Consider the following 26579-nt stretch of genomic DNA (forward strand, 5'->3'; position numbering starts at 1 on the left):
TTGGATAGGCATGTTGACTGACTCAGAAATTTAAGGTCAATTACACTTCTTGGGATGAGAGGAGAACGGCACGCATGCGCAGCCGCCTGGGGCTATTTGAACATGTCATGCCAGGAAGCGCAAGGGGATTTCCATGCCCTTGTCCTTTCCCGCCCCCCACCCCCAAAACAAGAACTGTGAGAAGCTCAGCATGGCGGCTGCCATTCTCACCCAGGATTGGGGCCCCTGCCCCTTTCTCCACCCCATCCCACCCCCTCCCTGTTAAGACCACCAAAACAGGATGGAGGAGGGCAGGCCAGCCAGGCCCAAGCAAGGGCTTGCCTCAGGCTCTTTCGGGCACTCTCCTGTACATTATATTTCTCTTGGATTTAAATGCTAGGCAAATACAGATAAAAGCTGCTATTCTTCAACTATTTCAAAATTTCCCAAACAAAAAAAATCTGCATTCTTAAACTAATAGGCTAAAAATTATACAAAAATAGTATAGATTTATTTATAAATCTTAACATAGTAAAAGTCATCTATGATTTTCATTCTTTTCTACAGGGATTTGGAATACACAGTGGAATTTCACCAGAAGAAAAATTTTACATAAACTTACCTTACTTTAATGTTTATGTTCTAAAAGTAGCATTTAAAAAATCAGCAATCGGGTTCTTTTGTTTTTGGTTTACACTGAAATGAATATGATATTTTCAATATAAATGAATACGTTCTTTTATGTAGTGGCAAAGAGAGTCAACAGTCCTTTCAAAAAGGAGACTATTTCGTTTCCTCCCAGCTTGGATTCGCCATACACGCGGTCCACAAAGGATATAGGAACCTATTGAAAAAAACTACAATTACTGGAAGAAATTAGGGTTTAACACAGAGCGCAAAATAATTAACGAGAACTCGACAAAAACCGCCATGATAGCTCCCTTATTTTAGTGGCTTCGACCTACGTTAATACCCCTATGTCAGAAGCCCAAAGTGTGGATTTTCTTTCGGTTTCGACAGATTTACTAAAGTTGACCAAGGATTTGAAAACACAAAATTAGATTAAATAAACACGTAGCAAACCTAAAATGACCTTAAGAGTATATATTTATTTTCTTAGGTTTCGAGCTCCATTTCACCAAGTGGTTCGATTTCAAATATACGCAAGGCCAGCCTGGCATCCAAAAAGGGCTCCTGAGTCACTCCCGAAGTGGCCCGAGGGTAAGAGTCGGATATATATTCTGCCAGGTTTGGTCTCAGGGACAGGCGACAGACTTGGGATAGACGGACGGACCCAGAATCCTCGACACCAATCTACCCAGCGGAGACCTGAACCCGAGAGCGATCCGGCACAACTCTCAACCGGCTACAACTACGGCTTCAGAAGTACAGTTTCTGCTCTACGTAACAATGTTGTTGGTTCTGGGCCCTCTGATACCTAAGCGAGCTTAAGGAAGAACCGCACCCTCCCCGTCTTTAAAACCCAAACAGGCTTGGGCCAGGGCCCCAGGATTTTGGAGCACAGAGTGGCTGATAGTGGGTAATCACTTAGATCACTGATGCTACAACCTCTGATTTTTACTATAGAAAAGGTTTATTCAGCCCAATGTGATATTGGGCAGCATTTAGAAGTAGCATTAAAGGAGGCTAGGGATCATGTCGTCGTATCCTCCCAAGCAGTCATTACAGTACTCTGCACATAACTAACGCTCAACAAATGCTTCTGACGGGATTACTTTAAAATCAACATGTATTTTTAACATAGCTAGCACTCTACCTCTCCAATGGTGTAATCCAATTGTCTAGCTCGAACAATCATCTCCATTTGGAAGACGTATCCTTTGGAAACACATTTTTCCATTAATTTCTGTAGAACTTCTTTTCGATATAACCTGGGAAACAGACACACACTGATTTTATATTTCATTCTCCTATGTTCCTAATTTTGGAGTTTCTCTTATGTTCATTTGTTCAGTTGGAAATCTCTCTACAAAGTTGTACAATTGAAAAAATTACAGACACTTTGGGGAAGCAGAATGGTCTAGTGGAAAAAGCACAGCCCTGGGAGTCAGAGGACCTGAATTTTTATCCCAGTTCCACCACTTACCTGCTATGTGGCCTGGTGCTAATCGCCTAACTACCCTGTGCCTAAATTCCCTCACCTATAAAATGGGAATTCAATACCCGCTCCTGCCTACTTAGATTGAGAGCCCTATGTGGGGGTCTGGTTATCTAGTAGTAGTAATAAAAATAATAATAATATGGTATTTATTAAGTGCTTACTATGTGCCAAGAACTGTTCTAAGCGCTAGGAGAGATTCAAGGTTATCAGGTTGTCCCACGTGGACCACAGTCTTAATTCCCATTTTACAGATGAGGTAACTGAGGCACAGAGAAGGGAAGTGACTTGCCCAAAGTCACACAGATGACACTACCCCTGTCCTTCATACAGGGTCTGCCATATAGTAAGCAGTTAACAAATAACACAATTACTGTAAAGTTTTTTTCTATAGATCTGTCATTAAGTCAGACAGATCCTACAACATGTGTTAGAAAATTAATTAGTGCTGAAGGAGGCCCAATATTTCTCATATTGGGTACTTTTCTTTCAGAGCACTCACAATGGTTACAATAGAGAAATCATCTGCTCCTGGGTATGTCATTTTATCTGCCAATTTAAAAAATCTATTGCATAAGTATATTTTAAAAGTTTATTATTGACATTTTTAGCCTTGATTGATTAAAAAAAAGGTAAATGATTATTCTTCCTTGAGCATTTTGGAAAAGACTTGTGTTTTTTAAAGACTTCTTCTACAGAGAAACTAAATCTTAAGGAAGAAAAACAAAGTGGGTATGAAATTTTCCTGAAAAGGAGCGGCAGAGTTGAGAATACGGTGAATGTACAAGAACAGACAATGCTTGAAGGAACTCTTGGAAAGCTTAAAAAAGCAGGGGTAGAGAGGTGTGATTATTTTTTAAAAATAATCACTTTTTTGACTCATTCGCATTGACTTTCGAGACATCCGTAACTAGGGATCTACTTCTGTCTCAGGCACCTAAAAATCTCCCCATGCCACCTCTGAGAATACTAAGGGCATGAAGAAAAGAAGTATGATTCTCAAAGCTCAGTGACAGTTTATCCCATGTAAGCTCATTATAGGCAAGGAAAGTGTCTGCTGATTCTGTTGTATTATACTCTCCCAAGCACTTAGTACAGTGCTCTGCACATAGTAAGCACTCAATACCATTGATTATTTCCAGATTTTGGCAAAGACAGTACAAAACACTTGGAGGTGTGGGGGTTGGATACTTGAGGTCCTAATGGTGATGAAAATCATTGAGAAATGTCCACAAAAGGAAAGCTTGCCAAAATTTGCTACTGACCCACCCACATTACTGGCCCCTTCTCTGTGTATACACATACACACACACTCTCTCTCTCTCTCTCTCACGCTCTGCAGCATGGCACAGTGGATAGAGCAAGGGCCTGGGAGTCAGAAAGTCAAGGGTTCCAATCCCAGCTCCCCACTTGTCTGCTGTGGGACCGTGGGCAAGTCACTTCACTTTTCTGGGCTTCAGTTTCCTCATCTGTAAAACGGGGATTGAGACTGTAAGCCCCACGTGGGACAGGGACTGTGTCCAACCTGATTTGCTTGTATCCACCCCAGTGCTTAGTACAGTGTCTGGCACATAGAAAGCACTTAACAAATACCATTATTATTGTTTTTATTATTAATAAATAAAAGCACATGCCCTTTTTCAAAAAATGATATTTGGTAAGTGCTTCCTAAGTGTCAGGCACTATACTAAGTGCTGGGGTAGAGATACGAATTAATCAGGTTGGACACAGTCCATGTCCCACAAGGGGCTCACAGTCTGAATTTCCATTTTACAGATGGAGCACCTGAGGCCCAGAGAAGTAAAGTGACTTGCCCAATGCCATATAGCAGAGAAGTGGCAGAGTCGGGATTAAAACCCAGGTTCTTTGACTCTTTGCACTGGACAACACTTCATTTCTCACCAATCCATCCATCAACGGTAGTCAACTTCTCCCATAACTCATGTTTTCACTATACAAATTAGATGTAATGCTGTTGGAGAATTAGGAAAAGTGCTGTCAATCTGGATAGAATGCAAAGACATGTTGGGAAAAAAACAGTTGAAAGCATCTATGTGGCTTCAAACAAACTGTGAGGGTGATAGTGTTAAGAATTTTTATTAACACAGGATTTGTTCAGAATGAAGCTCCCCATCACAGGAGTACTGATTGTATTTATTGAGCAGCCACTGATTGCAAAACGCTGAACCTTTGTGCTAGGGAGCATGAACCAAAGGCAATACATATACCCCCTGCCTTCAAGGACCTTACAATCTAGCTGGGGAAAAGTCAGATACAAATAATGAAAGGAAGAGGAAGAGCAAGGATACAACAGGTAGTAGTATGAGTATCAGAAAAATGGGCTGAATAAAATAATTGAGAGTGTGTGTAAAACCTGTATAAAAATACAACACTATCCCATTTCTCTCACATTCCTAGAATGCCCAAAACTAGCAAAGGGCATTTTTGCCTGTCTTCCACCCCTTTTTCCTAAAGCCCCAAATGAGAATTGCCCCAACTCTTCTAACTGCCAGCTCTGCCCTTAGCATTTACCACTTTGTGACAATCGGCACCCTCTTTTTGGCAAGCTGTTTCCTCAACCAAACCCCCTTATTGACTGGATCATACCCTCCCAGTCACACCCTCCCATTCAATGCATCTCTTTGAAGGAGGTGTGCTCTCATTTGTTAAATCACTGCATTTTTTTCTTTTGGGTCTTCTCTTTATAGAGCATAACTATATTTTTACCTTTTTCTATTTCCGTACTCTTTCCGATAGACTTGTTTCTTTTCAAAATTGAGAAAAAAGTACAGTAGGAAAAACTGAGAGAACCCAGGGCTAATATACTTCTTTTGCTTCTGGGTCTATTCCCTGTTTCTTCACTTGTTAACGCCTTCAGCTTTATAATTCTTTTTGGTTTGTACCATTTCCCTTGTCTTTCCGTTTCGGGTCTGTGGATTTGCTGATAATTTAGCCGAAAGGGCCACTGCCAGATTGCCCATTGACACATCAGGGCCTGCAGTTGCTGTCTGGGCATGGGATTGCTGTAAGTGCCTCTTCGGTGAATAGTGTCCTGGCCCTGACACACTAAAAACATGGCAGGAAGTCATCAGCTAGGCAGCCTGCATAAAATGTGACTGTTTTTCAAATGGAAAAACAAGGACTAGAAGCAGTGTGGCCTAGTGGATCGAGCACGAGCCTGGGTTCTAATCCCGGCTCCACCACTTGTCTGCTGTGAGACCTTGGGGAAGTCACTTCACTTCTCCGTGCCTCGGTCACCTCATCTGTAAAACAGGGAATAAGACTGTGAGCCCCGTATGGCACATGGATTGTGTCCAACCTAATTAGCTTGTATCTAACTCCAGAGCTTAGTACAGTGCCTGGCACATAGGAAGCTCTTAACAAATGCCATGAAAAAAAAAAGAAAGAGTACCTATCTAGGGGTCCCTCTGTAGGATTCGTGCAGTTTCCTACTCTTCTCCTTCACCCTTCTACTTCTCTGTTTCTTTCCCTGTCCACTTCCTCCACCTCCTAAGAACATTCGCACTACGGCATCAAGCCACACCAGTGATCTTTCCAACCCAGATCCATCCCCATTACCGGCACCAAAGGAGGACTGGAGGAAGAATATGATGTTTTTGGTCGTAAACAGCAAACTTCATGGTTATGGATGTATCTTCCAACAGCTGTGTGGTTTTTTCCCCTCTCTAATATCCCTTTTCGATCTTTCTCTCCTCTTTCCCTAGCTCTCTGTCTCTCTTGCTATGTTGACATCCCCCCAGTGGAAAGTGTCCAAGTCTGGGAGTCACAGGACCTGGGTTCTAATCCTGGCTTTGCCACTAGCCTGCTGTGAGACTTTGGGCAAATCATTTAACTTCTCTCTGCCCAGTTTTTTCACCTGTATAATCCCCATTTTACAGAACTGCTCTCCCTCCTTCTTAGACTCTGAACCTCTTATGGGACAAGACTGTGTCCGACCTAATTATCTTGTGTCTCAAACCTGTGCTTTGATACAGTGTTTGGCACATAGTAAACACTTAATATCGTTATTGTCTCTTTCCATCTTTCTCCTCCTCTTTTTCCATATTCACCACTTGAGCCTCCCAACTGTCCTGGTAGGGAGCAGTGAGTATGTAGACACTTGATTGATAATTTATTTGGAGAACTGGAGAGACTAGAGGGAGGTAAAAATGAGTCCGTCCCTGCCAGTAAAGGGACTGCCAATCCACTCCCAAGGGACAGCGGGAAAAGGATGAGGCCATGGCTTCCTGGATTCTCTAGACTGTAAACTCGCTGTGGATAGGGAATGTCTTGGCCAACTCTGTTTTACTGTAGTCTCCCAAGTGCTTAGAACAGTGCTCTCACATAGTAACCTCTCAGTAAATATCACTGACTGATTCTGGTGGAATACAAATTACTGAGGCCTGGAAGGATCCTTTAGTTCAGGAAATGGTACGCGGTGGAGGGGAGGTTGCTAGTGGTATCTATTTGGCTCCTCCCCAGAGTCCTTTAATTCTCCACACAAGGTGATGGGATCCTAAAGTTGCCAGCTCTCTGTACTGTCAGGAGTCACAAGGAGATGGAAAGGGAGGAGCTGATTTTGTCCTGACCTCCCAAATCTCTATTTCAGGGACCTCTTTCAGTACTGATCAGTTAGTGGCTTCATTTACCTTAAAAGGTCATTTTACAATTTTTATTTGTTTACTGCTACTCATTTTTCAATTACCTCATGTAAATCCAATCTTAGTCTTGCACAAGGAGCAATATATTTTGCACCTGTACTGTAGACTCTAGCCAAGAAATGAAATTTGAGGAAGTCATTTACTATATAGACACCTTGTTTGTGCAAGCCATACCAGTTTATGTTTAGTCCTCCAATTAGGTCAAAGCATACTACCAGAGCAGTATAACTAACAAAAGAAAGAATAAAAGCAGTACATGTTCCCACTGAATATTTCATGTTTTAGCTATTAAACTCTCACCTGACTAGGAATTTAGGCTTAAATCATTGATCATAATTAGCTGACTTTTTCAAAAAAGTGTGGCCTCCAAAGTGTTGGGGTGGTCACAATAATGGTGCCAGCAAATATTATTTATGAGCTACTACTAAACAAATATTAATGCTTAAAATAAATCTCTGAGGGAAAGGAAAATGAGGGTTTTGTTTTTCCCTAGTTTACAGAGCCATGGTGAAAATTTGTTAAATGACTTTTCTAAAGCCAAAAAAAAAAAAAGAGAAACGTGTGTAGTGTCCAAGTATTATCTAAAAGGATACTGCTACCATTGGGGCTTCTGGCTAGCAGGTCTAAACAAAATGAAGATTTCCCAACCGAAATAATCAGAGCAGGGTTTTTCCACAAACTTGGTTCATCGGGGAGGGACAGTTCAATATCATTCATCTGGTCAGGCTCAGACAGCATCGGCTAAACAGCTGCTGCTAACTACAATTCTCCAAGGAGAAGTAATGCACAAATTACTAATTGGTGCAAGACAATTAGTCCTGGAAGTGAATTAATCAGCATTTACATTTTCTAATACTATTAATAACATGTTTGGCCATCTGGTGTATCCTCTCAAACAGTATTTAGTGTAGCATACCTATAGAACAGAACGACAACTCCTGGAAGACAACAGATTGACTAGAGACACCTTTCTCCCCTCATTAATCGGAAGAGTGTAAAATAAATCTCGCATACCTGAAACTTCCTGTTAAATCTGATGCTCCGGGTCTCAGCAGAACTTGGGTTATAAAGTTGGCTCCACGGCTGCCAAATAAAAGTGAATTCTTTAGTCACAATTTAGGTGAAAACTCAGTAACGCAAGCGGCATATAATACAGTGAGAGGACACGAAAGCACTACTGTCATACATGTAGTACGGTGATTACTTCAAGATATATTGAGCACTTCTTAAATTTTATAAACTCATACCAAGATTTCACCTGTATACTGTTAGGGTAGGAGTCCTCTTCACAAGCATCACTCATTATTATTATTCAAGGCCTAACAAGTTGCAATAGTAACATTACTCATAACCGTGGTATACAAGATGTAGGCTGAAAATGTCAATTTAGTGGTTGAGGCGCATGTTCTCTGTCCGACCTGATTAATTGATTTGACCCTAGTGCTTAGTCCAGAGTAAGCACTTAAATACTACAATTATTATGTCTATATTTGCCACAATAGATAAATGAAAAGATTAAAGTGATCCAGACATCAGAACCGGTTTAGTCATTCTGGCAGAATGATAGCACATGGGTATTCTCACTTAAAATGCAGTAGTAAAAATTACTGCATTAAATAGTTCAGCTTTGTATTTACTTAAAAGGAGGAAAAAAGGTCAGTGAAATCTAAGTACTCCACTAGCGTAAAATGCCTGGTCTCTAAGCATAAGTATCCTAATACGGGAATACCAATAATATACCCTAGGTCTGACTAAAAACTACTCAGGACCATAGGTAAAGCAAATTATTCCACACTGACTTCATCAGTGTTGATCGTAATAGAAACTTTCTAAGGTATATGGTATATTTTCATTAACCAAAGTCTTTCAGACTACCCAGATTACTACACAATTAATGCAAAGTGATTCTGTAATGTCAAAAAATATTTACCAAAGAATGACAGTACTACACCTGCCTCATTGACTCCAAGGCCCACAACCTCCTCAACTACGTCAGACCTCTAACTCCCTGCTGAAACCCTCCCTAATCTATGGAGAGTCAGCTAACTACTTAGTTAGCATGACAGAGACCATCAGACACTAAAATGCCCGAAGGGCTATCCTCACCTCCTCCACTCTTTCTTTCCTGCCTCCAAATCCACATTCTCTACATTTTCCCAGCCCTTTCCCAAATGCTCTTAAAATTAAACACCTCTCTCCTGGTGCTTTGGATCCCATCCTGCCCCCCACCAGAAGCACGTGCTCAGACCCATCTTCCCACCCTTACCATCTTCCCCCAGCTTTCAAACTGCTCAAGTTCCTCTTCTTTGGATTCCCGCTGCACTTTCGAGCTGTTACCGCGTTTCCTCGCTCCCATTCCTGCCCAAATACCCCTGAATGGGTTGTATACTAGACTTCCTCCCTACCCACTCCCTCCTTGTCCCACTGAAATCCAGTCATGTCAACACAGCAGCCACCCTTACCACTTAGTTATATATCAACTTACATTCTCCATTTATGTTTCCATTCTGGAGCTCTTACCAGCTGAACCTCCACTTTCCTTCCGGCTCCCACTTTATGTCTATCTGTTCCACTAGAATGTAAACTCAAGAGCAAGGAATCAGATCTCTTTCTTCTACTGGGCTCTCTCTCCTAAGCACCTAGAACAGTGCTCTGCCTCAGCTGACAAACCAACAAGTATCACTGAATGAATCGATACTGCAACAGTGAGGTCCCAGAGACACACTTAAGCTTCTTGTGGCCAGGGAACGTGTCCACCAACTCTGTCATCAATATGGCCTAGTGGCAAGAGCACAGGCTTGGGAGTCAACGGTCATGGATTCTAATCCCGGCTCCGCTACTTGTCTGCTGTGTGGCCTTGGGCAAGTCACTTAACTTCTCTGTGCCTTAGTTACCTCATCTGCAAAATGGGGATTGAGACTGTGTGCCCCATGTGGGACAGGACCTGTGTCCAACCTGATTATCCTGTACCTACCCCAGTGATCAGAACAATGCTTGGCACGAAGTGCTTAACAAACATAATTATCATTAGCATTATTACTCTCCTGAATGCTAAGTACAGGGCTCCGCCCAAGGTAACCATTCAATAAATGCCACTGATTGATTTAAGACTCCAATTTTTTTTCCACAGCCACATGATGTACAACACAAAAGGAAGTCCACTTACCTGATTATTTTTCTTTTCAAATCCCAACCATATACACCCCCATTTCCTTTATAGCGAGTACCGGAGACAATGTCAAAATTACCTTCTTTTTGCTTTCTGTAGGATATATAAATTAGTTCATGCATAAGAAAAGTCAACTGTGATACTGCTTTAATAGACTGTTTCTAATGATATTTTTCAAACATCCAATGGTGTGTGGACAAGGCCCATACGGTATCTTTACAATGAGAAACAATGTAATAAAAGGAGACAGAATTTTTCGATCTCCATTTAAAAGTAATTTTTCAATTTGCTTGTTAAATAATAACCACGTATCAAGATCCTAGGTCTTGTTTATAAACTAAAAGAAATGGTTCCCAAACTCTCCTTGAATTTCCAGTTTTCTTGGTGCCCTTCTCACGAAAGAGATGGGACAGTTCCAGTCAAGCAGTCTTAAAATGGAGTGAGAGTCCAGAGTGTTCTCAAAGGGCAGAAAAAGGAACCCTGTAACAATTCTAGAAAGTTCTGCTGTCAGGGCAGGGTGGCAACACAATGTGCTCCACGGCTGGATTTGTTTATACCAACCCAGCCTGAACTTTTAAACATCAGAGAATGTTTCTTTACATCAATCGTTTTCTGATGTTATAAAGCCCAACTGATAGCAAGAAGACGCCAGGATCGGTCTGGGTGCAGTCTTCTTCTCCGCATGGGGAACTAGTGCCTGGCTGACATCCTTCCAGAAGCAAAGTAGGTGGGATTTAGGTACCTAATGAAGCCACCTGAGATACCCTTTTAGTTAACTCCTGAATTAAAGTCCGGAACTGTACAAGTACAATCTGACCACCCCAAGCTTCATAGGAGAAACAGCATGGCGTAGTGGATAGAGCACAGACCTGGGAGTCAGAAGCTCGTGGGTCCTAATGCAGGCTCTACCACGTCTGCTGTGTGACCTTGGGCAAGTCACTTCACTTCTCTGGGCCTCAGTTACCTCATCTGTAAAATGGGGATTGAGACTGAGAGCCCCACATGGGCAGGGGTTGTGTCCAAACTGATTTGCTTGTATCCACCCCAGCACTCAGTAGAGCAATTGGCACATAGTAAGCACTTAAATACTACAATTATTATTATCAACAGCATACCCAAATAAAATTTTCAGTACTGACTCGAGATGTTTATAACCACAACTTCATTTTAACTGCTTATTTACAATTTATCTACTTCAGTTTTCCCCAATTTTACAGTGCATTTCAGTTCAGACCTTTGGAGCTGTATGGGGTGAAGATGTCATACTAGAATGGAGGGAAGATTGCCATGTCCTACCTCCTCACATCCACCAAACTCTCTTCCCCTCTTCAAAGCCCTACTGAGAGCTCACCTCCTCCAGGAGGACTTCCCAGACTTAGCACCCACCCCCTTTCCCTCTGCTCCCCTTCCTCCTCCCATCCTCTGCTCCTCCCCCTTTTCCTCTCCTCAGCACTGTGCTCATTTGTAGATATTTATTACCCCATTTATTTTGTTACTGAGGTGTATATCTCCTTGATTCTATTTATCTTGATGATGTCTTGTTTTGTTCTGGTTTGCTTTGCTGTCTGTCTCCCTGGTTTAGACTGTGAGCCCATCATTGGGCAGGGATTGTCTCTATCTTTTGCCGAATTGTACATTCCAAGCACTTAGTACAGTGCTCTGCACATAGTAAGCACTCAATAAATATTATTGAATGAATGTGCTTCTACCTGTGTTCCCCTGAAATCCTTGTCTTTCAACCAAAAGAGAATCCAGCTGACTAGATAGAAAAGTACCCTGATGCTCTGGTATAATTTACATTATTTTTATCCCATGAAATCCTGACATTGGAAAACTGTGCATTTCAACAGTTATAATATTGCCCTTCCAAGTATTAAAAATGGTACCCACCTAATGAATTCCGGAATGAATTTTGGCTGAAATTTGGAAATAAGAAAACAAAAATACAACAGTAAGTCAGTAGACCTCATTTAAAATACCTCGAAAGGAAAACAGAGGAAAGATGAAAAGACTTACGTGATGTGATAGGTCGGCATCCATAATAATGATGAAGTTGCCGGTGGCATGTTGCATCCCATGAATATACGCAGTCCCTGGGAACGGAAGAAAGGTTACTACATTACAGGATGATCAGAAATTGATTATTAGAAAACTGAGTCAGACCATTATAGGAGAAAAAAAAATTCTGAAAATCATATGCCGTTATTAAAAAAAAACAATCCTCTAGCTAAATGATATCATTATGTGAGGGACGGGTCTTCCCAGGTCCCTGAGTAAGAAGGCAGGGAGAGGTCTGGCTGAGAAGAGCCAAGGGAAGTTTTCCTTGGTGGCTGTCTTCCGACACTTATGGCTGAGCTTTTAATAGCCAACCAACAACCTTGGCAAGCTTTCCACTGAAGAGCTAAAATTTGCCGCTGAAATCAATGAAGATGAGTAATTTGAGATACTAATGCTCCAAACAAGCTTAGTTATCTAGGACTTCTTCCTCGCCTGGAGTCTGTGACTTCAGTTTTGAATTTTTTTTCCTCCAGACTCATAATTTTGATAATTTCTGTTTTTCTGCATTATCCTCAGTTTACAAGGTTGCAACATGCTGTCTGTGACCTACGTGCACAAATTCCCATCGTTCTCTTAAAAAAGACTACTAGATACTCTGGAAGGAAAAGCACCTACGGCTAACCTGAAACACGCCTTAATTATTGCACTAAAGAGCCTCAGAAAAAAGTATAATACTCCAAGTCACCCTAAGCCAGCCATTAATTAGGTCACTATAGCTTACTGATATTTTACACAACAATGATAGACAGAAAATTACTTTTCCTCTATAATCAAACATTAAAATTTTATCCTTGGGGGTCCCACACCTCACGCACACCCAAAAAGTGTCCCCAGTTATGTTGGTATATTTGCAGCAAATGGTGCTGTTGAGAGTTTGGTGTTCAACACCCATACCCCAGCTCCCTTTATGCATCTTCCAGTAACGGCACATTTGGCAAATCTGAGCAGGGCTTACCAAAATACAAAAAATCCAACTAGACCTTGTTGGTGAAGTGGGATGGGTCTTAGGGAAGCCAGATCTACTTAGTTGATGCGAGAATCTAGGACTACTGATGTTGTCAAATGCTTTAATCAAGGCAAGAAAACCAGTGGTGAGGTCTGAGGACCGTTCTTGAACTAATCCTGTATGACAGAGAGCAAACATTTTTTGGGGGCGTCTGCTGTACTGAATGCAATCTAAATTCACACTGAGTACAATACTAGCAATATTCTCGAGCAGCCAGTCCAGTTTGCTTATTTTAAGACGGCAGATTCTGAAAATTAGCAACACAAAGAAGAAATATAATAGCATTAGATTTCTCCCTTTCCAGACCTGCCGCTCTATTAAAAACCATTAGGACCACCTGAAAATTACAATCGCACACTTGATGTATTAAAGCTTGTGTCGCTTCTCCAAGTGGCTAAAAATACCCACTCTAAAACATTTAGAGACTTCTAATCAAAATAGCAGTTGTGAAGATTAAGAAGTTTTACTTAATAATAACTTACCTAGTCCCAACTTTTTTTCTCTGGGCCTTAGGAGCTGCAAGATTACAAAACAAAGATTTGATTTTATCCATTCGTTAATATATTTGTATTAAGTTTTAATTACGGTTTTTTTTTCCATGTGACCAAAGCTCTGAAAGATTTTTGAGCAGAAAGACGATTCTGGACATATGCCCCAAAATTTTCATTAAAAATTGAAGGCCTCAGAAAGCACATAAAGGCATTCAAGACCGTAATCAAGAATGAGGGGAATTCATTCATTCATTCATTCATTCATTCACTCAATCGTATTTATTTACTGTGTGCAGAGCACTACAGTAAGTGCCTGGAAGAGTACAACAATAAACAGACACATTCCCTGCCTGCAATGGGCTTACGGAGAGACATTAGTATAGATAAATTATAGCTATGTACATAAGTGCTTTGGGGCTGGGAGGGGATGAATAAAGGAAGCAATTCAGGGTGACTCAAAAGGGTGTAGGAGAAGAGGAAAGGAGGGCTTTGTCAGGGAAGCCTCTTGGAGGAGATGTACCTTCAATAAGGCTTTGAAAGCGGGGAGAGTAACTGTGGGATTATTTCGGGCTATTTCCACTAGGGTCACGCCGCTTCCCAGCTTCTGTACTCCAAAAGAAAGAAGCATCTTCCTTTTTTAAAGATAGTTTTCCCACAAATCCGATCCTGATTTCTGCCATGAACACTACAATTACTCTCTCTGGATTTTTGAGATGCTTTATGAGTTTATGTAATCATTTTATGATGAAAACACACCCAAAGAAGTTCTCTCTTCTCTGTTTCTTTTCCAAAATGTTTGCTTTAGAACATGAAATGACTAATTCAAGGAAAACTGGGCAAACATTCAAGCCTGGGGTCTTCTCCAATTCAAATTAATAAACAGGGAAAAGAAACTCCTTTATATAGTGTACATGAAAATAAATAAAGGCCATATTTTTGTTGAGGGAAAAATATTTTGTTTCTTTATCCACTGTGTGAAGTGAAGTACATCCCAATGCAATTTTCTTTTCCCATTTGAAGTTGGTCCAATTTTGCAATTTCATCTCCATTGAACTCATCTGTCATTTTTTGAGATATATGAAACTAAATTCAAATGGCAAATTTCATAGGCAAAACCTAAAGATTCTCATTTGGGATGCTGGGGAGAATTTCCAAATTCACCATTTAATTGCGTTAAAAAGTTGGGTCACCGTTACTTCAGCTGTGGGCACCTTCTGAGCCAAGTAATGCTGATAAAAATGATTTTAAAATGTTTTTCCTCACCAAATCGCTTCCCCTGCCCCTTTAATTAGTTATTCTAATTGACCTGATTAACTTGTATCTACTTCAGTGCATAGAGCTTGACACATAATAAGCGCTGAAATATTATAATCATTTTTTCTAACATGAATTTGTAAATCCAATAAACTCCCAGTTTGGGTGCTTATGATTTACCAGAGTTTTTATTCTATATTGTCCAGGATATCATTCACGTAGAATTATAGTAGTTGCCTTTGAAAGCTGCTAGTTATCAACGTTTCATTTTCATGACTGGAAAAATAAAGAGCAAATATAATCATTCCAGACCTAGTTGAGTGTAACCTGTCATTGCTTCAGTCGAGGCTCTTCCCATCCATCATCAGACCTTCAAATTAATCACTGAATCTCAGAAACAGTTCCCCAGCAAGAAAAGCAAGGAGGACTGGTTCATGAAAGAAGCCAGAATGGGAATAAGTCAAGGGGGAAGAGGAAAAAAAAACATAGGCAGGCTAGTGGGAAAGAGAAAGGAGGAGTCGGGTGGCCAGAGCCAGTGAGCCAAGAGCCACTGAGAAGAGAAGAGTAGTAGAGTCACTACTGGGCAAGAGAAAGCTGGTGGCAGAGAAAGACACGATTAGGGGCAGGGACTGCAGTGAAAGGAGGAACCCTCAGGACAGTAAAGACTGTTTGTAAACTGGACCATAAAAATGCACTCGTTTCAGGTAAAAGTTTGTGATTCACGTCATTGATCGACAGGACTTACTGAGTGCCTGCCAACAGTAAAGGAGAAGAAAATAATCAATCAAGTATCTATTGAGTGCTTACTGTAACACCGTACTGAGTCCTTGGGAGTCCCGATACAAAAGAGTAAGTAGAAGAGGTTTCCTGCCCACAGGGAGCTTAGAGAGAGACTAAAGGGGGAGGCAAGTAATAAAATATACTGAAGAATACATCAGAAGCAAAACACGTTTCTTCCCCTCAAAGAGTTCACGATCTACGGGGGGAAGCAGCGGGAAGAACAACGTGGATAAAACGTAGTAGGGCCTATGAGAGCATGAAAGAGCTGAATGCAAAAATTGAGTACACACTGAACCTAGTTAACTACACTGAATAGTAGTTAATTTTGGAACTCATCACTGAATGTACTCAGCATTATGCTCATCTTAAAACCCATCAGGATATTTTAATTTCTCTAAATACATCCTGAATCACCAACGAAAAATGGATCCCACACGGACGGGCTTTTAGACATCACCGGGACAGTCCTGGCGCCTAAACACACTCAATTCCAGGTACCTGACCTTCCCTCAGAACAAGTGAAATGCAGTACTGAGGACGAATATAGAGAATTCAACATAACTCACGATTTTCTCTGACCCATAGATCTTTTCCAACTGTTCTGCAACTTCCCGCGTCCCATCTGGACTTCCATCATCAATGATTATAATCTCATAGTTGTGGCCACTGAAATTAAATTGGGAAAAATAACTTAAAAATGGCATAACGACAATTATGGAAGGCATCATTTCCTTTGAGATGAAAAAAAAATCTGAACTAGTCAAGTACAAATCAGAGTGCAGATACTGAACAAGTAAAATTGAATAACGGCCCATTTCACTCACTGCTCAAGCTGCAATTACTTTATAGAAAATAAAATACAAATATTTTGTTTCTTCAACAAATAGCACTCACTGAATTATCTCATCTGAGGAACGGTAAAGAGGCAAAACTTCATTCAAGAAGGTCTCAGATGTAAAGATGGCCTATTAACCTACGAGCTATGAAAATTAAATTATGGATGACATGCTCACAAAAAAAAAAGAATTGGAAAAAATGATAGAACAATCAATTGTGGCAGAACTTGTTTAAATTGGAGGATCCCGTTGGGAGAAAGAGATAGATAAAGGAAAGAATTGGCATGTAACTGGATTCCAAGCCAGCATCAATACAACTATCCGGTGTAAATTTCTCAAAATAGGCATTAAAATTTTAATTTTGAAAATGCATCAGAATGTTTCTAAACTCATGTATGCTGTTCTATTTACCTTCTTTTGAAAGAGGAAAAGTTGGGTTGGTGAGAGGACGTGAGGGGCCATTAAACATTTCAAATCTATTTAAGCTATAGCTATACTATTTAAGCTACACTAAGCTATATATCTAATCCCCTTTCATTCAATCAATGGGTTTTATCGTGCACTTACTACGTGCAAACCACCGTACTTAGCGCTTGGGAGAGTACAGTACAACAGAATGAACAGATACGTTCCCTGACCGTTAACGAGCACGGAACTCCTGAATTCCCTCGGCGGAAAAGCAACGGGAGGGGAGCAGGACTCCCTCATGCCCAGCCTTGGTGCCCAGCACGCCGAGTGAAGCCCGTTCCCCCCCAGAGATAGACCCTGAGAGCCGCTCTGTCTCCCACTGGACAGATGAGGACACTGAGAAACAGAGAGGTTAAGTGACTTGCCCAAGGTCACACAGCTGACAAGTGAGAATCCAGGGTTCGAACCCAGGTCTGCTGACTCTCAGACCCATGCTCTTTCCACTATTAATTAAATCTGTAATTTATTTATACGAATTCATTCACGCAATCGTTTTTATGATAATAATAATAATAATGTTGGTATTTGTTAAGCGCTTATTATGTGCAGAGCACTGTTAAGTGCTGGGGTAGATACAGGGTAATCGGGTTGTCCCACGTGAGGCTCACAGTTAATCCCCATTTTACAGATGAGGGAACTGAGGCACAGAGAAGTGAAGTGACTTGCCCACGGTCACACAGCTGACAAGTGGCAGAGCCGGGAGTCAAACCCATGACCTCTGACTCCGAAGCCCAGGCTCTTTCCACTGAGCCACGCTGAGCACTTGCCGTGTGAGAGTATAATACATTGCCTGTCTCCCTCTCTAGACCGCAAGCTTGTTGTGGGCAAGGGATGTTTCTGTTTATTGTTTATTATTAGGGAAGCAGCGTGGCTCAGTGGAAAGAACACGGGCTTGGGAGTCAGAAGTCATGGGTTTGAATCCCGGTCCTGCCACTTAGCTGTGTGACCGTGGGCAAGTCACTTAACTTCACGTGGGACAACGTGATTACCCTGTATCTACCCCGGCGCTTAGAACAGTGTTCTGCACATAGTAAGCACTTAACAAATACCAACATCATTATTATTATCACTGTTCCACTGTTCTCTCCCAAGCACTTGGTACAGTGCTTTGCACATGGCCAACACTCAATAAATACGACTGAATAAGTGAAACCCAATTTTGCAGATGAGGAAAATGAGGCACAGAGACGTTAAATGACTTGTCCCTAGTCATAGCAGGCAAGTGGCGGAGCCAAGATTAGAAGCCAGTTTTTCTTTTAAAAAAAGTTGTAAGAATTAAATCAAATGGTAGTAAGGTTTCCCTGGAAGCAGGTTTTTTTTTTTTTTTTTTTGCTAAAAGATCATTTCCATATAATTTCTTTAAAGAGATTCTTCTCAAACCAGGCAAAAATTTGGGGGGAGAAAGATGCTCTTAAATGTGAAATATTTAGAATAGGGAGAGCGAACCTAATTTTGGTCAATCTTAACCACCTAACAGTCTCTCACTCTTGACTTTTCTGCCTCTAATTCCACTCCACATCTTTCTCCTCCCATTCAGTTTTGTCAAGCTTCTTCCTTCTTCCAAAGCCCTTTTTTAAAGCCCACCTCCTTCGGGAAGGAAACACTCTAAGAAACCCTCCCACCTTCCCCCAGTCACGCCATTCCCCTCCTACTCTTTTGTACTTAGCTCCTTGAGGGAAAAATCACATCCTCCATTTGTATTGAAAGCTCTCAAGCACCTGGTAGAGGGCCACATTCTGTTTATCTACATATTATTTCCCCAACCCCATATGTATTATCATTTTTCCCTTTTGGTGATTTTATTTTCATCCTTTATGGCTTCTTGTATCTCTAATAGACTTCCTCAAAGAGTAGGGATCACATCTTATACTTCTAAAATCCCCCAAGGGCTTAGTAAAAAGCTTTGCCAATAGTTATTGCTCAACGGTGGATGACAAAGCCCACTACAATTTGGCCAAATTATATTCCCACAACAAATTTTGCTGACTTTGGTGGTGTGTGGGAAGCACGTTAAAAAATACCTTTTAAAAAAAGGAAAAAATCACAAGGCTTAGTTTTGGCATTCCTTCTGGAAGTAAAGCACGAGCTTTTGAAAACAATCTAACCGAAATGGATCTTTATTTTGTAAACTCCTTGAGGGCAAGGAACTTGTTTACCAATTCTTCCAAGTGCTTAGTAAAGAGCTCTCTCCACAGCTCAATAAACACCACGGGTGGATTTCTGTTTAGAAGGCCCTAGAAGCTGGAGCCGCTGAGCCCCGGCAACCTAAAAAAAAAAGAGGGATACCACTTGCCCCACCATCAAGGGGAGGAGGGAAAGTTGTTTGGGAGGAACTTAGGGCAAGGGGCACAGTGCTCTGCACACAGTAAGCGCTCAAAAAAGCAGCATGGCATAGTGGCAAGAGCTCGGGCTTGGGAGTCAGAGGTCATGGGTTCTAATCCTGGCTCTGCCACCTGTTAGCTGAGTGACTTTGGACAAGTCACTTCACTGGGTCTCAGTTACCTCCACTGTAAAAGGGAGATGAAGACTGTTCCCCTATCTGTGATGACCCTGTCTCTATCCCAGCGCTTAGAACAGTGCTTGGCACCTAATAAGTGCTTAACAAAAGCCATCATTATTCTCCGTGCCTCAATTCCCTTATCTGTAAAATGGGGATGAAGACTGTGAGCCTCACGTGGGACAACCTGATGACCTTGTATTCTCTCCAGCACTTAGAACAGTGCTTGGCACATAGTAAACGCTTAACAAATGCCATCATTATCCTCCATGCCTCAGTTCCCTCATCTGTAGAATGGGGATTAAAACTGGGAGCCCCACGTGGGACATCGTGATGACCTTGTATCCTCTCCAGCGCTTAGAACAGTGTTTGGCACATACTACGCGCTTAACCAATGCCACCATTACCCTCCATGCCTCAGTTCCCTCATCTGTAAAAGGGGGATGAAGACCATGAGGCCCAAGTGGGACGACCTGATGACCTTCCGCGAAACAGCGTGGCTCAGTGGAACGAGCCCGGGCTTGGGAGTCGGAGGTCATGGGTTCGAATCCCGGCTCTGCTACTTGTCTGCCGCGCAGCCTTGGGCAAGTCACTTCACTTCTCTGGGCCTCAGTTCCCTCATCTGTAAAATGGGGATTTAGACCATGACTATCTCCCCCGGCGCTTAGACCAGTGCTCTGCACAGTGTAATAATAATAATATTGGTATTTGTTAAGCGCTCACTATGTGCGGAGAACAGTCTAATCGGGGGAGACAGACAAGAGCAATGGCAATAGAGTCAATAAATAGAGTCAATAAATAGAGTCGATTAGACCGTAAGCCCGTCAAAGGGCAGGGACTGTCTCTATCTGTTGCCGATTTGTCCATTCCAAGCGCTTAGTCCAGTGCTCCGCACATAGTAAGCGCTCAATAAATACTATTGAATGAATGAATAATCGGGGGAGACAGACAAAAACAGTGGCAATAAATAGAACCAAGGGGAAGAACATCTCATTAAAACAACAGCAAATAAAAGCAGCGCGGCTCAGAGGCAAGAGCCCGGGCTTGGGAGTCAGAGGTCATGGGTTCGGATCCCGGCTCTGCCCCTTGTCAGCTGGGTGACTGTGGGCAAGTCACTACACTTCTCTGGGCCTCAGTTACCTCATCTGTAAAATGGGGATGAAGACTATGAGCCTCACGTGGGACCACCTGATGACCCTGGATCTCCCCCAGCGCTTAGAACAGTGCTCTGCACATAGGAAGCGCTTAACAAATACCAACATTATCACGTGGGACAACCTGATGACCCCGTATCCACCTCAGCGCTTAGAACAGTGCTCCGCACATAGTCAGCGCTTAATAAATACCAACATTATCACGTGGGACAACCTGATGGACCCTGTATCCACCTCAGCGCTTAGAACAGTGCTCCGCACATAATAAGCGCTTAATAAATACCAACATCATCACGTGGGACAACTTGATGACCCTGTTTCCACCTCAGCGCTTAGAACAGTGCTCTGCACATAGACAGCGCTTAACAAATACCAACATTATTATTATTGTTACCGATCTGTCCATTCCAAGCGCTTAGTCCAGTGCTCTGCACCTAGTAAGCGCTCAATAAATAACTACTGAATGAAGGAAGGAAGGACCGGCCGGGGGAGGGGGGGGGGAAGAGGACGGGGGGGGGGGGAAGAGGACCGGGAGGGGGAGGGGCGGCGGTACCTCGCCCCGAAGCTCTTGACCAGAAGCCAGACGATGAGGGGTAAATTCTCCCGCTCGTTGTAAGTGGGAAGGAGGACCGAGTATTTGTCCGCCCGGCCGGGCCGCGGCCTCCCGGCGCCGCGCCCAGCGCCATCGCGGGACGCCATGGCGGAAGCGCGAGCCCCACCGGAAGCGGAAGGGCGCGAGCCGCGGAGCGAGGGAGGGAGGGGGGGAGGGACGAGGCGGGCCGTACCAACCCCAGACCAAAAAGGGGGAGGGGGTCGGCCGCCTCTACGATTCTCTTTTCCGCCGAAGAACGGGGCCGGGATCCCAGCGCCTGGACAGAGGCGACGGGGAAGGCTGCTCGTGAAGGGGCTCGGGGGCGGAAGAGCGGTTTCCGTCCCCGTTCGCTTCTCCGTCGTCGTCGTCCCCCCGCGGTGGCGGCCCGTTGGTGCGGTCCGAGGCGAAGGGCGGCTTCCGGCGGAGGGCGCGGGGCGGAGGGCGGCATGGCGGCGGAGGACGTGGCGGCCCTGCGGGCCGAGCTGGAGCGCCGCGAGGAGGAGGTGAGCGAGCTGCGGCGCCGGCTGGAGGCGGCGGAGAAGGGGCGGGCGGCGGCGGCGGCGGCGGAGGAGGAGGAGGAGGAGCTGGGTCCGCTGCCGGCCCGCAGCGCCCTGACGGCGGCGGAGATCCTGCGCTACAGCCGGCAGCTGGTCCTGCCGGAGCTGGGCGTCCGCGGGCAGCTGCGCCTGGCCGGCTCGTCCGTGCTGGTGGTGGGCTGCGGCGGGCTGGGCTGCCCGCTGGCCCAGTACCTGGCGGCGGCGGGCGTGGGGCGGCTGGGCCTGCTGGACCCCGCCGTGGTGGAGCCGAGCAACCTGGCCCGCCAGGTCCTGCACGGCGAGGCCCGGGCCGGGCAGCCCAAGGTCCACTCGGCCGCCGCCGCGCTGCGCCGCCTCAACTCTTCCGTGGAGGTGGTGCCCTACGCGCGGGCGCTCACCCCCGCCTCGGCGCCGGACCTGGTGCGGCGCTACGACCTGGTGGCCGACTGCTCCGACAACGCGCCCACCCGCTACCTGGTCAGCGACGCCTGCGTGCTGAGCGGCCGGCCGCTGGTGTCGGCCAGCGCGCTGCGGCTGGAGGGCCAGCTGGCCGTCTTCCACCACGCCGGCGGGCCCTGCTACCGCTGCGCCTTCCCGCGCCCGCCGCCCGCCCACACGGTCACCAGCTGCGCCGACGGCGGGGTGCTGGGCGCCGTGCCCGGGGTGCTGGGCTGCCTGCAGGCCCTGGAGGTGCTGAAGATCGCCGCCGGGCTGGAGCCCGCCTACAGCGGTCGCCTGCTGCTCTTCGACGCGCTGGGCGGCGGCCCCGCCGGGCAGTTCCGCTGCGTCCGGCTGAAGGGCCGCCGGCCCGACTGCCCGGCCTGCGGGGACCGGCCGGCCGCCGCCCTCCTGCCGGACTACGGGGCCTTCTGCGGCGGGGCCGCCCCCCACGACCGCCGCGGCCCGGGCCTGCGCCTGCTGGAGCCCCGACACCGCCTGGCCCCCGACGCCTACCGCAGCCTGCTGGACCGCGGAGAGCCGCACCTGCTGCTGGACGTGCGGCCCCCCGCCGAGGTGGACATCTGCCGCCTGCCCCACGCCCTGCCCGTGCCCCTGGCCCGGCTGGAGCGCGGCGACGAGGCCGCCCTGGCCGCCCTGGCCCAGGCCGTCGGCCGCGGCCGGGCCCGCCTGCCCCCCGGGACCCCCTTCCCCGTCTACGTGGTCTGCAAGCTGGGCAACGACTCGCAGAAGGCCGTCGGGATCCTGAGGGACTGCGACGCCCCCGGCCTGCGGCCCCTCGTCGTCAAGGACATCGCCGGGGGGCTCATGGCCTGGGCCGCCTCCGTCGACCCCACCTTCCCCAGGTACTGAGGGACGCCGGACGGCCGGGAGCCCCCGAGGACCCACCCCGGGCCCCGGCCGGCGCCGTCCCCTTCCGGGGACGCCGCCCTCGTCCTCTCCCGCGCCGGGATCCTGCGGGGCGGGAGGGCGGAGAGCCGCCCTCCCTCCCTCCCTCCCTCCCTCCCACGTCGATCGACGAAAGAGCCGCGGTCTGGTCTCCTTGGGCGCACTCGCCGCCCCGTCAAGGGCCGCGCCCTGGCGCCTAAAAAGCGCCCCGAGTCCACGCCTTCTTGGACCCCGCTCTGGCCCCAGGGGCGGCGGAGGGGAGCCGGGGGGAGATCGGGGAGTTCTCCCGTGAGGGTCGGCACGAGGTCGCCGGCGGCGGCCGGAAACCCGCAAAAGTCAGGGGACCAACCGGGAAAGGGGTCCAGTCAGACCACTCGCGGAGAGCCCCGGCCGACCGCCGAAAGCGGGACCGCCCGTTTAGGCCCAGGTCTTCAAGGCGCTCCGTCCCCAGGCGTTCCGGCGGTGGGCCGGAAGGACAAGGAGGACCTTCGGGAGGGCCGCGAGCTGCCTCGGACCTCTTCAGCGGCGGCCTCGAGACCCACCCAGGTGTGAGGCGGCGGCGGCGCCGGTGGAGGAAATCCACCACCCTTTTCTGGGGCCGTGCCCCGCCCCCAACCCTGCCCTTTGTCACTGCTGTAGTAGGTGACCTTTCTCTTTCGGGTACCATTATCGCTCACTTGAATTTAATGAAATCACTTTAGTTAACTGATCATTGTTCCACGATTGCTATGAAGGACTTTACCTCAGGGCCCCGCTTCAGATCCGGATCGAGTACGGCCTATTAAACACAGCCTCAGGGAGCCACCCGCTGTGGGTCGACAGTGCAGAGATGGACTTAAAAAGCCCAAGTTTCAAACAAGGGGAGAACAGAAAGGGGGGGAGGGGAGCTCGGAAGAAAACACGCCAATTTAAACCAATCAATCACGTCATTACCCGCCCTTACTTCACTGATCTGCTATGACCCAACCCTATGCTTCCCACCTCCTCCTTGTACCAGAATCTCAATTTATCTCACTGCCCGACCCCACTTGGCCCGGAACTCCCTCTCCTTTCATATCGCACAGTCCACCGCTCTCCCCGTCTTCAAAGCCATCCTAAAGTCACATCGCCACGTCATTTCCACTCAATTCGCATCTCCGGCCCCGTCAGCCCTCACTTCCCCTATTCATTCACTTAGTCGATTGTATTTATTGAGCGCTTACTGAGTGCAGAGTGTTGTATTAAGCCCTTGGGAGATCACAGTTCAGTGACACAAACATTCCCTGCCCACAACGAGCTCACAGTCTGGAAGTGGGGGGAGACATCAAAACTAGTAAACAGGCATCAGTAGCATCATTATAAATAAATAGAATTATAGATGGATGTATATACACACCTCATTAATACACAGCATTGTAATTATAAATATGTACATATATACACGGGGAGGGGGAGCAGAGGAAAAGGGAGGACCTTCTGCATCACCTATACGTACTTGATAGTCACCTCACCCCCAGCCCCACACCACTCAGGTACCTATATTTTCCCCTATCTGTAATGTATTTTAATGTCTGTCTCACCCTCTAGACTGTAAACTGGTGGGCAGAGATCGGGTTTAGCAACTCTTGCAGTTTTCCACACGCGTAATTCAGTGCTCTGTACACAGTAGCCATTCAATAAATACCATTTATTGATAGAGGGGATATTTGGTCTTTTATGCTCTTCACCATTCCAGTCTTGCTAGGGTGACCTAGTTTTCAGCTGCCCCTCCCCTGGCCTGTAACACCATGGTTCTGGACGCTCGTCTATCCAGGGTGAGTCCAGTCACTGTCCAGCCTCGCTCGGCCTGCCGAATTCCGTGACTTGAACACCTGAAGCCATTGGGTCTGGGTAATGGGAGGGGGTGGGAGAGGGACCAGGCTCTCGGAGAAATGCCTTAGTTTGGGGCCAGTTCTGCCAGATGGAGTATGTTGCTATCACTTCATCCTGCCTTATGGCAGAGGAACTGTGCGATGTGAGTCTTGGGGTCCGTAGATTGAATTGGTTAACATCATCACAGTTCACTCTAAGTCGGGACCGGGGCTTTATAGTTTCTTCGGTGTGAACCCCTACTGCAGCTTCTACAAACACTGTTTGGCCTGGTGACGCCTGTGTGGGCCAAGAGATGATGTTCGGCCTATTTATTTTATACCTATTTCAGCGCTTAGTTCAGTGATCTAGACTCAGTTCACTGTGGGCCCGGGAACTTGTCTGGGTATTGTCACATCGTACTCTCCCAAGCTCTTAATACAGTGATTTGCACACAGTAAGCGCTCAGTACCATTGAATGTTTGAGTGCTCAACACATAGTAAGGATTTACCAGTTATCACCTTATTACCTCTGCAGGTTGCCAAGCTTCCTGTCCCTCTAGAGCCTCTAGGCAGCAGCTCAAAGGGGCTGAGATCCCTGTAGTCTAGAACACCCCCAGGACCTTAAAAATTTCGGACAAGTGTGCAATGAAGTGAATTTTAGCAAGACTATGGTCTTGGTCAGCTGATAGCCCCTTCCCCCCCAACTCAAGCGCTTAGTACAGTGCTCTGCACCCAATAAATGCTCAATAAATACAACTGAATGAAACTCCAAGCTCATACAGAATCTCCTCCCGGATCCCTTTAGACTGTAAGCTCTGAGCCCGTTCAGTACAGTGCTCTGCCCACAGAAAGCGCTCAATCGATACGACTGAGTGCGTAAGCTCCTTGAGGGCAGAGATTGTCCCTACCAGTTTTACTGTACTCTCCCAAATGTGTCTGCACACATTAAGAGCTCAGTAAGTACTATTGATTGAATCCCATTCCTGACCTAGGTGTGGAGATGAGTGTGGGTAATAATAAAAATAATAGTGCTACTCGTTAAGCACTCACTCTGCATCAAGCACTGGGGTTGACGTGTTATAAGCAAGTTGGACGTGGTCCCTGTACCAGATGGGGTTCAGAGTCCAAGCGGGGGAAAGACAGGTGTTGAATCCCCATTTTACAGATGAGGAAACTGAGGCACAGAGACATTAAGTTACTTGCCCAAGGTCACACAGCAGACGTGGACCTGGGATTAGACTGCTGGGAAGCAGCGTGGCTTAGTGGAAAGAGCCCGGGCTTGGGAGTCAGAGGTCATGGGTTCTAATTCCGCCTCGGCCAATTGCCTGCTGTGTGACCTTGGGCAAGTCACCTCACTTCTCTGGGCTTCAGTTACCTCCTCTGTAAAATGGGGTTTGAGTCTGTGAGCGCCACATGGGACAGGGACTGTCTCCAACCTAATATGCTGTATCTACCCCAGCACTTAGTACAGTGCTTGGCACGTAGTAAGCGCTTAACAAATACCACAGTTATTATTATTAGCTCAGGTGCTCTGACTCCCAGCCCCCTGCTGTTTCCACTAGGCCATAAGCTTCTCAGGGACATTCCTATTCAATACTGAGAAATTACCACTTGCCCTTTTCTAAGATGGAAGGTTCATTCATTCAGTCATATTTATTGAATGCTTACTATGTGCAGAGCAGTTTCTCCTTAGCTCCCCATCCCATCAGTCCTATCATTAGCAAAGGACAGTTTTACAAATGACCCTTTTTGGGGTTATTGCACAAAGAGTCTACCGAGCAACCATCACCTAAAAGAGGTTA

General features: G+C 45.9%; 2 protein-coding genes across 2 annotated transcripts; one reads left to right on the forward strand and one right to left on the reverse strand.

Annotated features, from left to right (window-relative positions):
* Nucleotides 1–462: 462 nt before the first annotated feature.
* On the reverse strand, nt 463–21190 carry DPM1 (dolichyl-phosphate mannosyltransferase subunit 1, catalytic). Its single transcript, XM_029070727.2, has 9 exons — nt 21026–21190; nt 16084–16183; nt 13475–13508; nt 11945–12021; nt 11819–11844; nt 9926–10021; nt 7774–7842; nt 1757–1871; nt 463–823 (listed from the first exon to the last, which is right to left on the reverse strand). Exons 1-9 carry the CDS (start codon nt 21169–21171, stop codon nt 719–721), a joined length of 768 nt encoding a protein of 255 aa, XP_028926560.1. The 5' UTR covers nt 21172–21190; the 3' UTR covers nt 463–718.
* A 160-nt stretch (nt 21191–21350) lies between these two features.
* Nucleotides 21351–24115, forward strand: MOCS3 (molybdenum cofactor synthesis 3). The gene has a single exon (XM_029070049.2). The coding sequence runs from the start codon at nt 21511–21513 to the stop codon at nt 22909–22911; it is 1401 nt and encodes a 466-aa protein (XP_028925882.1). The 5' UTR covers nt 21351–21510; the 3' UTR covers nt 22912–24115.
* Nucleotides 24116–26579: the final 2464 nt, after the last annotated feature.

Source organism: Ornithorhynchus anatinus, chromosome 8 (genome assembly GCF_004115215.2).
Source record: "Ornithorhynchus anatinus isolate Pmale09 chromosome 8, mOrnAna1.pri.v4, whole genome shotgun sequence".
Taxonomy (NCBI): Eukaryota; Metazoa; Chordata; class Mammalia; order Monotremata; family Ornithorhynchidae; genus Ornithorhynchus; species Ornithorhynchus anatinus.